The 16036-nt window shown below is 36.6% G+C and overlaps 1 protein-coding gene across 2 annotated transcripts; it reads right to left on the reverse strand.

Annotated features, from left to right (window-relative positions):
* Window positions 1–7801: 7801 nt before the first annotated feature.
* LOC149837525 (transcription factor MYB1R1-like) lies at window positions 7802–9662 on the reverse strand. 2 transcript variants are annotated; one of them, XM_090006095.1, is made up of 4 exons: window positions 9600–9655; window positions 9251–9476; window positions 8923–9131; window positions 7802–8396 (listed from the first exon to the last, which is right to left on the reverse strand). In XM_090006095.1, the coding sequence occupies exons 2-4, from the start codon at window positions 9426–9428 to the stop codon at window positions 8265–8267; spliced, it is 519 nt and encodes a 172-aa protein (XP_089862221.1). In that variant the 5' UTR covers window positions 9429–9476; window positions 9600–9655; the 3' UTR covers window positions 7802–8264. The 2 variants fall into 2 exon arrangements, with proteins under 2 accessions (XP_089862221.1, XP_089862220.1); XM_090006094.1 differs by having other exon boundaries at window positions 9251–9662.
* Window positions 9663–16036: the final 6374 nt, after the last annotated feature.

A 16036-nucleotide genomic window follows, 5' to 3' on the forward strand; every position in this document is an offset into this window, starting at 1 on the left:
GCGAATTATTTGAATGTATTGTATGACATTTGTTATTTGTTAGAATATGGTTTGTGGAGGTTACAGTGGTCGTTCATCCAGTAGTAGCCAGGCCCAACCTTCATCTTCATGGGCTCTTGTGATAGGTATATCATTTAACTAATTGGATGCTTGATTAGTTGAAATGTGCATTCTGAGAATTTCTAACATATTTTTTTACAGATGATGTTTCGCCTGTACACGACCCACCTACACCAGTTGATCACACAAGTCAGGAGCCAACACAGGATGCGGGGTCTTCTCAGTCTGGCACAAGAAGACTCATTCGAATAGTGTATATCGATAATCGACCGTAAGTATTTTATTTTCAATTATTGCATATCTTATAAATATTTTATATTGATATTTATTGTGTACCAATTCATACACAGCACGAGGTTTGAGCCACAAGTAGTACGCGAGATTAGAAATTCACTTCTTTAACATCTACTAGGACCAGTCACTCAATGGAAAGAGTATCCAAAAGAGGTGATAGATAGATTGTGATCCTCATTCATGGTATATAGTTTTATCTCATAGTTAATGTGTTTCATATTTAAATTTTTTTTAGTCATGTCTACTAACTTTCTGAAAATATTTGTAGGCTCCGAATCGCTTCACAACTTCGGTGGAGAAAAATTATGCAAGGAAGGTGTGGCAGAAAGTGGCTGTCAATCGATTTGCAGACATGTTGCATAATATGAAGACTGCAGCAAAAAAAGCATCTGGCGAAATAGATGATCCACTACAGTGGAAGGGTCATGGCCCTATTACTATCATGAGAGATTATTGGGATGAAATGTGCGATAAGTGGGCGGGGGATGCATTTCGAAATCGCTCTGCAAAGGCTGCATAAAATCAAGCGAAAATGTCTGAAGCCTATCTACATGCAGGTGAATCTAAGACATTTGGGAGCCATATGAAGAAAATGGTAACTCATCAATATATAATATTAATTTTATAAGTATTGTTGCAAACTTGTTAACTAAATCTTTTATCATTTAACTTCGCAGGAAGCAGAAAAAGGAGGCATTGTACCATATAAGCATGTGTTTGTTGAAACACATAAACGGAAGACCATGGGAGACTTCGTATCAGAAAAGGCGAGAACGACAACGGTATGTATTTATTCTATTAATAATCATTGCAATATGCAAGTTATCATAATGTTATCATTAATTATTATTGCATACTTTAAACATTATTTTGTAGAAGGCATATGAGCAACAAATGGTAGAGCGATATGGCGATGATGCTACTCAGCATTCATCATTTGATCCTGCAGCATGGGTGACTGCAGCAGGTGAACCCAAAAAGGGTCGTGTGTTTGGGTTTGGGAGTAAGATGAACACTTCATCTGTTATTGCTTCTTTCAGTTACGACTCACAGACTTCTTCCATAAACATAAGCTCCAAGCAGCAGGCTATTCTTTCCGGTGATGATGTACGCCAGATCGTTAAGGAGCGTGACTACTTCCATGAAACCATCGCCGACGTTCTCCGAGCTGAGTTCAACAGTTTTTTGCTGAATAGGAGAACTTCGATTGCAGGTCCCTCTGAGGTATAAAAGTTTTATGCAATATATTGCATGTCGTTAGATTTCATGTAACTTTGATTGCCTTAACATATTCAGTTTTTTTGACTGCCTTAGAACACATATGAGCATGCTATAATCACATATTCAGTTTTTTGACTATCGTAGAACACATATGAGCATGCTAGAATCACATATACAACTTTTTAACTGTCTTAGAGCATATATGGGCACGGTAGAATCACATATAGAGTTTTTCTGACTGCCTTAGAACGCATATAAGCATGCTATAATCACATATTCAGTTTTTTGACTGCCTTAGAACACATATGAGCATGATCGAATCACATATATAACTTTTTGTTTGTCTTAGAGCACATATGAGCATAGTAGAATCACATATAGAGTTTTGTGCCAGCCTTAAAGCACATATGAGCATGCTATAATCACATATAAAGTTTTTTTCCTGCCTTAGAGCACATATGAGCATGATAGAATCACATATAAAGTTTTTTTGACTGCCTTAGAATACATATGAGCATGCTATAATCACATATTCAGTTTTTTAACTGCCTTAGAACACATATGAGCATGCTATAATCACATATTCAGTTTTTTGACTACCTTAAAACACATATGAGCATGCTAGAATCACATATAAAAAATTTTTACTGCCTTAGAACACATATCATTCATGATAGAATCACATATAAAGTTTTTTGCTTTGCCCGCCTTAGAGCACATATGAACATGATAGAATCATATATAGAGTTTTTCTGACTGCCTTAGAACACATATGAGCATGTTATAATCACATATTCAATTTTTTGACTGCCTTAGAACACATATGAGCATGATCGAATCACATATATAGCTTTTTACCTGCCTTAGAGTACATATGAGCATGGTAGAATCACATATAGAGTTTTTCTGGCTGCCTTAGAACACATATGAGCATAATATAATCACATATAGAGTTTTTTTTCTACCTTAGAACACATATCATTCAAGATAGAATCACATATAGAGTTTTTTGCCTGCCTTAGAGCATATATGAGCATGATAGAATCACATATAGATTTTTTTTACTGCCTTAGAACACATATCGTTCAAGATAGAATCACATATAGAGTTTTTTGCCTGCCTTAGAGCACATATGAGCATGATAGAATCACATATAGAGTTTTTTTACTGCCTTAGAACACATATGAGCACATGATAGAATCACATATAGTGTATAATTTATTTTAATATATTTTGTTTATCAATACTGACTCTTCTTTTCTTGTGTAAGTTGCTAGCGATAATCAACGTAACGGAGCTCAAGGGACAGATCAAGGCAATGAACAAGAAGACGCATAAAATCTTGGCGATGATTAGATTAATGTGTTGAATTTGTTCTATTTTTTTTTGTTTTGAAAATGTAATTGTTGAATTGTAAATAATTAAACTTGTTAATTTTAAAGTGAAACGATTACTTGTTTTAGATTCCTTTTATATGTACTTTGTTTTTTATTTATAGGAAATATAAATTGTACAGGAAATATAAATTGTAGCGTTCTCGATATTTAATTTTTATTTTATTTTATTTTTCTTGTTTGTGACGGAATAGCGACAGATATATCTGCCGCTATACATATAATTTAGCGATGGCTGTAAATCCGTCGCCAAGCCGAGGTAGTCGTTTAGTACTGACGGATTTGCGACGGAATCCGTCGTTCGTTATTCTGTCGCAATTAGCGATGAAACTGGAGACAGATTTATTCCGCCGTCAGTTAGCATCGAAAAAATTGCGACGTAAGCTATCCATCGCTACTTTGTCGCTAATCCATCACTAAGCTGGTTAGCGACAAAATAACGACGGAATGAGGGCGTCGCTAATCCACTACTTTGTTGTAGTGATTCTTGACTGTCGGTCAATGAAGGTAATTGGTATTTTCACACCAAATCCAATTTGAAGCTCCGAAAGAGTATACCTGCAATGATTAGACACAAAATACAGCAAGAAGAATAGAGAGGACATGAAGAATACAAAGATTTACAAGAAAAGAAAAAAGAAAAGAAAAACAAGAAGAGAAACACATGAAGAAGAAGATGGGAGAAGAAAGGCATGACTTTTAAGGCTGCTGGATGAGTTTAGGGTTGCTATAGCTTTATTTTTATATGAAAATTTTACCCTATTTTCTAAAACAGCCCTTAGTTCAAGCTATTTTCAAGAATCACATTTAAATTATTAAAATTTGTAATTTACCTCTAGGCGCCATCTTTGAGGGTGAATCAGAGTTTCTCATTTTGGATCTTTGGATCTTAGATGGGTTTGAGTATGGATATGATCCAAAGTCTGTGGTAAAGGCTTTAGGTTAGATCTGCATCCAAATGTCCTTGAAAACCATTTTCATGACCATGAAATAGCTCTATCTCTCATTTTAACTCGGTTTCAAGTGAAATTCGAACCAAAGCCTCTTTGCACCTAAAACATCACAAACATGGACACTTAAGCCATAAAACTACATATAAATGCATGAATGTATGATAAAGTGATATGTACTTCATGCATTATCACCTAGGAAGTCAATTCGACCTAAATTAACTGCCTAAGCTACATAGTCGAGTTTCCAAATCTTTAAGCTAGGATAAAAATAACTAAATAATCATAAATTTTTTAGTAGTATAACCATAATTTTTTATAATTTATTGAGTGAATGCATGTTAAATCTGACTTTCTTTACGTGTATGCTTTTAGATTTTAGGGTTTTGCATTTTAACCCATATTTTTGTAATTTATTGAATAAATGCATTCTAAATCCGATTTTTTTATGCATGCTTTATATTTTAGAGGTTTTTTATTATAATCCATATTTTTGTAATTTATTGAGTAAATGCATGCTAAATCTGTTTTTTTCATATATGCTTTAGATTTTAGGGGTTTTGTATTATAATCCATATTTTTGTAATTTATTGAGTGAATGAGTGCTAAATATATATATTTTTATGTATTCTTTAGATTTTAGGGGTTTTGCATTTTAATCCATATTTTTGTAATTTATTGAGTGAATGCATGCTAAATCTATTTTTTTTCAAGAATACTTTAGATTTTAGGGGTTTTGCATTTTAATTCATATTTTTATAATTTATTGAGTGAATGCATGCTAAATCATTTTTTTTCATGTATGCTTTAGAATGTCTACACGATAATGATAGGTTTTCATTGGTTTAGTGATATATTTGTGCTTTTTTGTGATAGTATACATATGTTTATCAGTATGCCTAACTAGTTGTCTATTTTAGATCTTTTATTATTTATTTTGAATGCTTATATTGTTGATAATGTTGTTAACTTATGGTTCAATTTTCAACAGATACTTTCTAGACGTGTATCATCACAAGCACTGATGCGGGAGTCTAAAATGTCTGCTGAGTCTTTAGGTATTTTCTATGGTCATATTAACAATGCATTATTGTTTATGATTTTTTATTTGATGTAATTTTGGTTTATTTTGGTATAGTAACTAACAAATTATCAATGCATGTCTTTTCAATATAGTAGCTAGGAGGATATAAAGTTGTCATTAATAGGTATGGCCAACCCATAGGGTGAGAAGCACATAATCAGAACATGGGATCTTGATCAAATACCTTTATATTTTTTACTTGGCGTGCATTTTTGCTTTCTTACAAAGGGGATGCTTAGACTTCTATTTTGGTATATATATTTCTTATATATAGTAATTTTTTTGAATTTTAGCATTTATTCCTTAAGTTATAGGTAAGATGCATGTGGTGTTGTATCATGGAAAAGTAGAAAGCAGTCTACAACTGTAGCTCACACTATAGAGACAAAATTTATTTCTCTATACGAGACTTCGTCTCAGGCCATATGGATCAGAAACTTTATTATGAGTCTTGATATAGTGAACTCTATTGAGAAAACACTAAAGATCTTGTGTGATAATGAAGTTGTTGTGTTCATCTCAAATAACAACAAGAACTCCACCTCATGTTGACACATGAAGTTAAAGTACTTTATTGTTAAATAAATGATTGAGAATCATTTAGTGTGTATTGATACAATCGGTATGAAAGAAATGATTGTGTTCATCTCAAATAATAACAAGAACTCCACCTCATGTTGACACATGAAGTTAAAGTACTTTATTGTTAAATAAATGATTGAGAATCATTTAGTGTGTATTGATACAATCGGTATAAAAAAAATGATTATGGATTTCTTTATTAAAGGGCTATCACTGGGATTATATTCCCAACATATAATGGGGGTGAGTTTGTTTAATTTCTTCTGATGTATGATACTTCATTATGGTTATATGTAATTACATTTATAAAACTAAATTGGTTCTCTATAGTTTTGTGCATTATTGATTATGTGTAAAGTATCTTTCATTTGAGAAGAGAAAAACATAATAATAATATTAAAAAGACCAATAGAATGAGTTAGAAACCAACTCATTCATAAAGTAATCTCAACATGTTAAAACACTGAAAATGAATAATATTATAGTGCATGAAAATATGATCTCGTATACATGTGTTCATCTTCATGACTTTAATGATTCATTCTTGTGATACAAAATAGTCGCAAAAAAATTTGCGGTGTTCACAACAACCAAGGTGATCTCTCTCTCATTAGGTTCAAGGGTCTTGCTCATCTTTCAACCTGACGGCTTGGGCTCATCAAGGGCATCGATAGGCTGAGCAAAACGCCGACCACCCATGTTTATGTAAGCTTCGATCAGACCAATGATGACGGCTTTCGGTAAGTAGCGTTCTCTTTTGATTTTATGCAAACAGGAGCAACTTTTGAACGACACCATGTTCATGGGATGTCACCCACGAGGGGCGTTTCTTGCCACAAGGTTGAAGTTGGGTATACTCTTTTGTGAGCAAGGAGAACCTCAAGAGTTTTACCAAGCAGAGGCTTGCCAATGTTCTCTGATAAGGGGGTTTTCCTTTCACCTAGCCAAAAAAAAGTAGAAATTTTCATGCATTGTTGTAATTAAGGCTATGGAAATTTTCATTCATTGCTAAGTAATTAATGCTCCTAACATCTGTACTAATTTTCTATATGGCAACCAAATCAAGGCTTTTAAACTTGCTAGTTTCCTAATTTGTTACATGTTTCACATTTTTTTTCCTTGAGCTTGTGTGCGTACGCATGCTTCAAATAAGAAAAGTGTCGCATAATCTCAGTTTGCTTCATTCTTGCCCACTAGCAATTTTCCTTGCCGACTTTACTGGGTATTTATTTATGGCAAACTGGTATTGATAGAGACTTCCATTCCATCATTTGTTTTGGATCATTCAAATTATGTTATGCAAATTATGCCTTTCATTTTTCAGCATTTCTAATAAAGCTATGAAGTCGTTGGAGGATGTTTCCTTTCTGAGTTTCTTCTCTGGAAAAAGGATGAAAGAAACAAAATAATTGGGAAAGTGAACAGAACAGCAAATTTTGGCATTCAAATGGTTTCAAGTTTCTGGAGCGGTAAATATCTGAAAGCTCTTCAAAACATAGTTCTTTTTCAACTTCTTGAATGACCACTTGGAAGACAATTTGCAGAGAACTGACAAACCATAAGAAGTGACGACACCGAATCCGTACCCTTGTTTGTTTGCGCATCACAAACGCATGGCATGTGATGCACCAAAAATACGTGGTTCCCAGCGGAATAGGTAACAAAGCTAGTTTTCAGTCTACTAGTACTTAATCACCACAAACGTCCAAATAACCCTAGAAAAGAATTTGATGAATGAAATAGCATTATCTTGCAGAAATTAGTGTCAATTCTATAATTAAGTGTCCACGTAACTATGCCAAGATTCATTATTGACTTGGTATTAGATGATGGTATAGACTTGATTTAGGAGAAACTGCACATGATAACTTTACCACTATTATTATACAGATTTTGTAGACAGTTCCGTAAATACATATCTTGCCAAATACTCACATGGGTATGAAACTTATACATCATCAATTTGATTTGGTGGCTGGTTGTAGATTAAATTATTGAATTCCATTTTTTGGTGCATAAACTGATGAGCCAATAGGCCTGGTAATTCTAAAAATACAGAAAGTCATTGAATATGACATGGATGTATAAGTTCAGAAAGAAGCGTTTGCCTTGGAGGAAAGCAAGCAAAAAATAATTGGTAGACTCCCCAGTAGAACATGAAGCTTCAGTAAATCTCTCTCTCTCTCTCATGAGCTAAAGAATTCTGCATACACTAGTAGGAGAAAATATTCTCAATACATTATCTTTGCAGTTTGCACATATTATGGAGACAAAGCCACACACACAAAATATTTACATACGTTTCTTTCAAGAACAAATAAGCATTGAAATCCATTAGAAAAATTAATAATTAAACTACAATAAATTAAAGTATGCATACCGCATCTCCCTCTGAACCTTGCCCTCTGTTTCCTCTTATCCCCTGCAGAGTCTATCTTAGGCCACAGTGATGATACTGCCCTTGTTGTCCAGATCCCCACTACTGAAGCTTGTCATTGCCTGAAAAGCAGAATGTCTGCCATTATGTTGCTCAGAAAGTCTCGCAGACAATGGTGATGGCGACATACCGAACCCAGGATCCGAATTAACCAGTCCTAGAGGCACGCTTGCGTACACTGGAACAGGCTTCACAATCTTGGCTTCCATGGATTCCTCTGGTTGGCTTGTTACATTTTTGGTTTATTCAGCCAAATCCATGGGGGTTGGAGAAACTAGTAAACTCTCCAATGAGTGATCCAAACCACCAGTCACTGGATTATGACTTGGATTCTTCTCCATGCTTGTTCCCTCTTCCACAGGTAAACAAAGGAACTACAGGACATGTTTCCAACTTCAATCAAACCAAATAGATAATAAGGAAAGCGAGGGAATGATTACAAGAACTCCAGTCAAGCTGTGAATCTGGACTACCAATTTGATAGATGGATCATAAACTTGTCGTTGTAGGCATGAAAACATGTGAATTATAAACAGCACTATAGCATATGCATATTTCATCATAAATCTCGATCACAAAATTTCAGGATTTCATCACGGATCAATCACAGTAATGATCATATGGATATATGTGCAGTACAAAAAATATATGGATTCTAGATTTTCCCATCAAAACCTTTTTTTTAACCCCACAGATCCGACCATGAACTTCAGATACTAAATCAGAAACTCATGCTCAACTGGTCTAAACTTTCATCAGACGAGCATCGAAATTCTACAAAATCATCAGTTGAAAAAAGAAACGAAAATCAAAATAAAGGCTTAAATGAACAGATTGTCAAAACAGGATCGAACAATGCTAAAAAGGTGAACCTGATGGCAAGTGTGTGAAATTACTTACTGTATCAGTCGTCATATCAAACAGACTAGATCGTCGCCGCCTCCCGTTAAGATTATTGCGCCGGAGAAAGTACTTTTGTGCATGGCTAGCAACCTGAGTTGGAGTCTTGGTCTTGACAAAGTTTCTGGAAATTCCCCTCCAATCTCCTTTCCCAACCTTCTGCAATCCAATGAGGAAAAGCCTGTGCTCTTCTTCTGTCCATGGCACTCCTACAAAAAAAAAAACCCACATCAAATAAGAAACAGACCTGACTTTCATGTCACCAAGATCCATGAATTGCAGATGAGAGAAAAGAAGAATTGATCAGATACAGATTGAAGCTCAGTACCTTTCTTCCTTTCTCGGGTTCCGGTCGATGCATGTACGGCATCATCAGACGTGTAGCAGGCAGCGGCGGCATCAATATTCTGCTGGTGGTGATCCGCATGCTCATACTGCGAAAGATTGTTCATACTGACACTCTTGCGGATGGATCCATCCGTCAGGACACGTACCCCGAAAAGCATTAACCCATTTTCGGTACATGTCCGGGAGTTGTGACCATTGTTGCCGGACTGTGAACAACTACGAGAAGACATTGATTATAATGATATAATGATGATAGTGGTGATAATATCGGCGGTGGTAACAGTACTGGCGGCAATGCAGAAAGGTGATGAGAAGATGGAGCTCTGGACCTTTTTATGGTAATGTTATGATTGACTCTTTGATTTGTTTACGGTTGGTCTTCTCTTTGAGTTGGATTCTAAAGGATTATATTATGAGGAAAGGAAGGGTGGGGGAAGGAGTCGGCCTCCACCGTCGGCTTCGCATATTCGGTTCACATTTCTATTATAATTTTGATTAATTGTTGTGTAAATTTTTATACGTTGGTTATCTTTCAGTTTCATTGGCTGCTATTTTTCCGTTTTTCTTTTGGTTTTTTTCAAAATTTAGGCCAATTTTTTAATAAGATTGTGGTTGGACGGACAAGGAAAGAGTCCAATCAAGAGGCAATGTATATGTATCCTTTAGATGGTTTACTTTTCAATCTTTTCCACCATGTATGGGTGCTTTCTTTTTTACTTTATCATTTCTGTTGCTTATGTTGTATCTTTCCTTCTGGAAAAGGTTTGTGTGCATGTGCATGTAAATTAAACAAACACTTGCAGTACATGCAACACGACACTCTCAGTACTTAATAAGGGTGCAAGTGGGTCAGATCTTTATCCGACCGAGTACAACCCAACGGCAAAGAAATTTAAACACTTGCAACACTGATAGGGATGTCAACGGATCAGATTATCTTATATCCTACTGGATCTAGCTCTATTTAGTTAGATTTGGTAAGCCAAACTCATATCTGATCATAATGGGATGCAGATATGGTTTTGATTTGAATCCAATAGATTTTTGGTTAACAGATACCCGATTCCAATTGCATGTGCAAAATCGGTTTTGATATGAGCTTATCAATATCTGAATCCAATTTGTGTAGCCAACATCCACTTAGTTAGATCTGGCATTGGCCGCATCCGACATGGGTACGAGCCATCACTACAGGAAAAAGGGCTTTTACTGGCGCAGCATTCTTTGTGGTCCACTAAAAGCTCCGTCCGTGAAGCTTTCACTGGCGTTCGACAGTAAAAGTTTTTACTACACAAAAGTGCACCGTGATAATATTTTTACTGGCGCAAAAGTTCGCCCCTATGCCCGTGTCATGTCCCTTTATATATAATTTGTAACGGGAAACTGCACAAAAATGTGGTGCCCTATGGCCTTTTGTTCATATCCATGAGGTCGTAGCCTCCTAACTTTGTTTTACCAGCTATATTTGGCGTCTTCATTCTTTTAGCCCAATTAAGGTGAAGTATGATGGTAGGCTAAATGGATGGTTATGAACTATGTCACCTTATTTACACACATTTGATCATGTTAACATGACCATCCTACCTAGTTGGAATTCATGGATGCAAGCTGTATCTAGGCAATCTGAACCCATAGATGCATTTACAGTATGATCTCTATGTAGATATTGCACCATTGATGGTGCTTTCTTTTTTAGTTATTGAAAACTTGCTTACGCATCGCAGTCACATGATCCAAAACCTATTATCAACTAAATAAATCATGCAAATCACGTTTCTAGGGTCTCATCTACCAAAAAAATGAACAATGGTGCTTTCTACTGGATAAGATGTTATACATAAAATATATCAACTCATGAATTTTGATACATTGTGATCCGTTGAAATTTAAGGTTCACAAAAAGCCAACATGCAGGACACAATCACATGATCCAAAACTTGTTTTCTAGTAAAAAAATGTATATAGGTCATATCTGTAAATGGGTGTAGATAAGGGTGGGCAATGGGCGCGGCCCAGTGGGCCAAGCCAACCTAGCCCATGATGGGCCAGGTTTGGGTCAGGGTTTTAGGCCTGGGACCATTAGCTACGAAACCTGGCCCGTTATATACATGGGCTGGGCGATGGGCCTAAGCTACCTAATTAATTTTTTAGTAATATAAAAAATAAAGAAATTAGCCGACTACTATATAGTAACTTGGTAACTATTACCATTACATAAATCTTATAAAAAATAAAAATAGAATTAGTTATGTGCATGACAAGTTATTGATTATTACTATTTACCTAATTAGTTGCATTAATTTTGTAGGAAATAGAAAGATAATTGGCTATTTAAGAATTAAAGTTGGTGACATTCTAAAATAATGTACCAATGAATTTGGGTCGGGCTGAACTGACCCACTAAACATTGACCCATTGAGCCAATGGACCGGGTCATGAGCTGCTCTTCAAATCCGAGTCCATTAAGAACCGGGTCAAAACCCGGCCCATTAGTAAATGGGCCGGGCCATCTCCACGCCGGGCAACACTTAAAACCCGATCGATCGAACCCTAAATGTGCTTGGGCCAGGCTGGGCCGGGCCGATGCCCACCCCTAGGTGTAGGTAGTCCAGGAGCACCTTATCTTTGCGAATTTGTGCGTGTGTGGGATTGGGGGTATGGGCTACTCAATGGCCACACCTTATGCGAACTGGGAAGGCTTATCTTATCCATGCTTGGCATTAACAGGACAACAGACTGAATAGATAAATAAATCTGAGTGACACAAATGGATGCTGTTCCTTTCCATCTTCAGAATCCCAGTGAAGCATCACAGTTGAAGTTAGGTGTTCCCATCATCATTTATTTGTTGTCCAAAGTGGGGTTAATTTATGGTTGCTTGGAGTTTTCTTTTCTTGTAGAAGGTTATTGTCTACCATATCTATGGTTGATTTTGAAGCCATCACTTCATAATGCTAACTCCAACAAAGATGATGGTGTTTCCATCAAATGAAACATCACCAAGTTCATGAACACCAGTTGTTTTACTTCAATGAATTTTAACTTTGGACACTGAAACCTCAGAAATTTCTCATACCCCGGTAAGTAAATTGCCCTCATGAATAGGATGTAAACGGTTCAGATTCTGAACTAATGTGGCCAATACCATATTTGACTAATCAGATGTTGGCTTATTGGATTCAGATTCGGTTTCGGATGGTGAAAAGCTCATGCCAGATCCCCTTTTGTACATGTAAATATCCATCAAATTTATATACTTGTCGGATTCATTAGCAAAAAATCAAAATCATATCTGCATCCAATAATAATAGGATATGGTTTCGGCTTACCAAATGCAACTAAATGTAATCGAATTCGCTCAGATATCGTATAAATTCTGATTCATTAAAATCCTTACTCATGAAGCTCACGTGGTTACATCAATAATCTTAAACATGATTAAGACTAAGGTCACGAACCCTAATATTTCCACGATGGAAATGAAGAATCGAATGCTCGTAAGTTCATGAACTTCAAGTTTCAAGATGATCACATTGGAGATCACGAACTTGGATGTGATTTAAAAGATAGCACCCATAGACTTTGTCCAAAAAGGAATCGTTCCAGTATAAAATCCACACTAGTTGAAATTGTTGGTGTAATTGCTTCACGTAAAGTCATTTCATAATATTTTAATGATCTTGTTCTTCTGGGCCAGCCAACACCTAACCTTTTGTCCAAACAATAGGCACCTACTAAAAGATCATTGTAAGATTGGTTGGATGAAAAAAAAATGCTAGCTTCATTTCTCCTCAAAAAATGGACTGTTTTCATCACAAGGATGTCATGTGGCTGTGGTATGTAGTTGCATGTAGGGATGGCAGAGAGCCGGGGCGGGGGACAAGGTCTCCACCCCCGCTCTGTCTCAAAATCCGAACCTCCATCCTCGCTTCCATCCCCGCATGGGGATGGATTTTAACCTCCATCCCTGGTCCAAACGTGGGCGAGGCGGGAACCCGTGTCCCCTCGGTCTATATATAGTCATTACTTGAAGGATTGGGGGCGGGGCGGGGCGGTGCGGGGTGGGAGAAAGCATAAGTCCATCCCCACCTCCATCCCCGCATGGGGATAGATTTTAACCTTCATCCCACCTCCATCCCCGTTTCATCCCCGGTCCAAACGGGGCGAGGCCGGGCAGGGCCCCATTGTCCCCGGTCCACTGCCATCCCTAGTTGCATGACCCGCTCCAACTGACTTATCCTAACAAAACCAATCTATTATGCCCAATCAATCATGAAAAACTTACAAATCTTAAAGGTAATTTTCTGATACAACCCAATACCTGAAATTCCATGTGCACTACCTTTTCTGAAATTCTTGAGACAGTCCTAAATTTTTCTGGCAATGGTCAAATAAGGACCTTTCAAGTGTTCGAAAGTTTCAATTTTATCTTTATTCTCCAAGGATATATGATTTCCCTTCTAAAACCCATGGAAGTATCGAACTACCCTTTGACATATTATGAACTTATATTCCCCGAACTTACGAATGAACGGAACAGTTTGAATTATTTCCAACCCAAGTCCGAAATAAATCTTACAATATTTTTGGTTTGGGATTAAGGACAAATATATTTAGGTTCAGGTTAAAAGCAAATAAGCATCATAGTTGGTTTGTGTCCTAACCCATTTTTCACATAAAAATCAATAGGTTTAACTCTGTTTTTTTCGACAGAGAAAGATGGGGTTAGGCAGACCCCTACCAGTTATACAACCATACCATTGGGATTCAAACTTGCAACGTCCCGACACAAGGGAAGCAGATCAGGTCATGCTGAACATGAGCGTTTTTGCTCATGCCGACATCGTGGCCGTCTGTTTGCATTTTGGATGAATGCCATGTGGTTTTGTTGACTTTTTAGCTTTTTAAAATGCAAATCGGACGACCACGATGTCGGCACTAGCAAAAACGCTCATGTTCAGCATGACCTGATCTGCTTCCCAACAGAAGGGGACGTACACTAACTGCTCCTGCCAGACAATGTGAAAGTTGGGTCTGTATGAAGAAACTACCCAAACCTCAAAAGATTGTCAGTGATCGGGATGACTATGTCCTCCTCTGCACGTCTTTCCCTTATAACTTCTTGAAAGCCTGGGACCTCATCCTGAAAAATGAACTTTGTTAATAAAAGAAATCTAAGTATCTTTTTTTGTAAAAATGACTTAAAATTCATTTTAAAAAAAGAACAATTTGAGTAAAATGACTTAAAATTCATTTTAAAAAAGAACAATTTGTGTAAAATGACTTAAAATTCATTTTAAAAAAATTCTATGCTACTATGTGATGAATAAATAACAAACCAGAGAAGTTATACGTACTCTAGGGACGTATCATGGATGGTCCTCATGCTTACAACAAACATATACTACCTTTAGAGGGAGAGGCTTATCTTCTCCTTTTACTGACTATTCTGAGAACTATAAAATTTAGCTAATATCCTCGAGTTTTTTCAAACCCAGGACTTGAGTGTGAAACCCGGATTCGTATCCAGGTGTAAAACTAGAACCAGCCTTCAAAATCGAATCTAGAACTAGATCTGACCCATATTTAACTCAGGTTAAAAGGGTAGAAGAGCATTTTTTGACATTTTAAAATGTTTAACTCAGGTTAACTAGTTGGGAGCAAAAGTAGGTTCCAATACATCATTATTTGACCATTGTAAGAAAAAACCAAGATTTTTTTAGGAATTTCAGGTAAAAGGTGGGCCCCTACGAAGAAACTACCCAAAACTTAAAAGATTGTCAATGAGATTTGTAGTTAAACATGTATTTGTAGATCACCAACTGCTAACTCTTTCTATGCCGGTGATTTTTTTTTTTTTTAATGGGGAAAGAAGCACAAAAACAAAAATATGTTGGGATGACTGCCATTCTCTACACATCTTTCTCTTGGTACTTATTGAAAGCCTTGGACCTCGTCCTTCTTAACCTCATCTTGAAAAAATGGACTTTGTTAATAAAAGAAATTTAAGCATTTTTTTATATAAAATTTATAAAGAATATTTTGTGTAAAATGACTTAAAATACATTTTAAATAAAAACTTTTATGCTATTACGTGATGAATAAATAACAAGCCTCAATAGACGTGTCATGATTAGGGGTGTCAATGGGTCGGGTTTGGTTCGGACCCAGGTGGTACCAGACTAGGACCCGGTTTTCAGGTATGCTATCGGGTCCGGACCCGATTTAAGAAAAACTATGCCCTGACCCGATAAGAACTACATGAACCAGACCTGGGCCATACCTGTCAAAACCATATTTTTTATCATTTTTACATTGAAAATTTGCGGGTCTTAATCGGAACTTGGGTCGGGTCTGTGTCTGGTATAAAATATAACAAACTATACCTGGGTCCATGTATTAATCGGACCTTTGGGTCTTAATCGGGTCTTATTATTTATCACCATACCTGGACCCTATAGTGTTTGGTTTGGGTTGGGTCCGGGTAAACCAGGCCCGTTGACACCCCTAGTAATGATGAATAAATAACAAACCACAAAACAAAACATATCCATGTCAAGAACATGTGAATTAACTTAGGTACGACAACTAGAATGCAGTTATAAACTCTTCCTGTGTTTAATATCTTCCTGTTTGGGAGCTGGAGATGGGAGGGAAGATGGGGAGTTAACAAACGCTAACTGCCCCCATTTACCCCCACAGGTTTTGGGAGATGGGTCCTCTCCAACACCGACTCCGAAACAGAGCCCACTGTGCCATCCTTCCC

Source organism: Nuphar pumila, chromosome 5 (assembly GCF_984573655.1).
Source record: "Nuphar pumila chromosome 5, dmNupPumi1.hap1.1, whole genome shotgun sequence".
NCBI classification, from domain to species: Eukaryota; Viridiplantae; Streptophyta; class Magnoliopsida; order Nymphaeales; family Nymphaeaceae; genus Nuphar; species Nuphar pumila.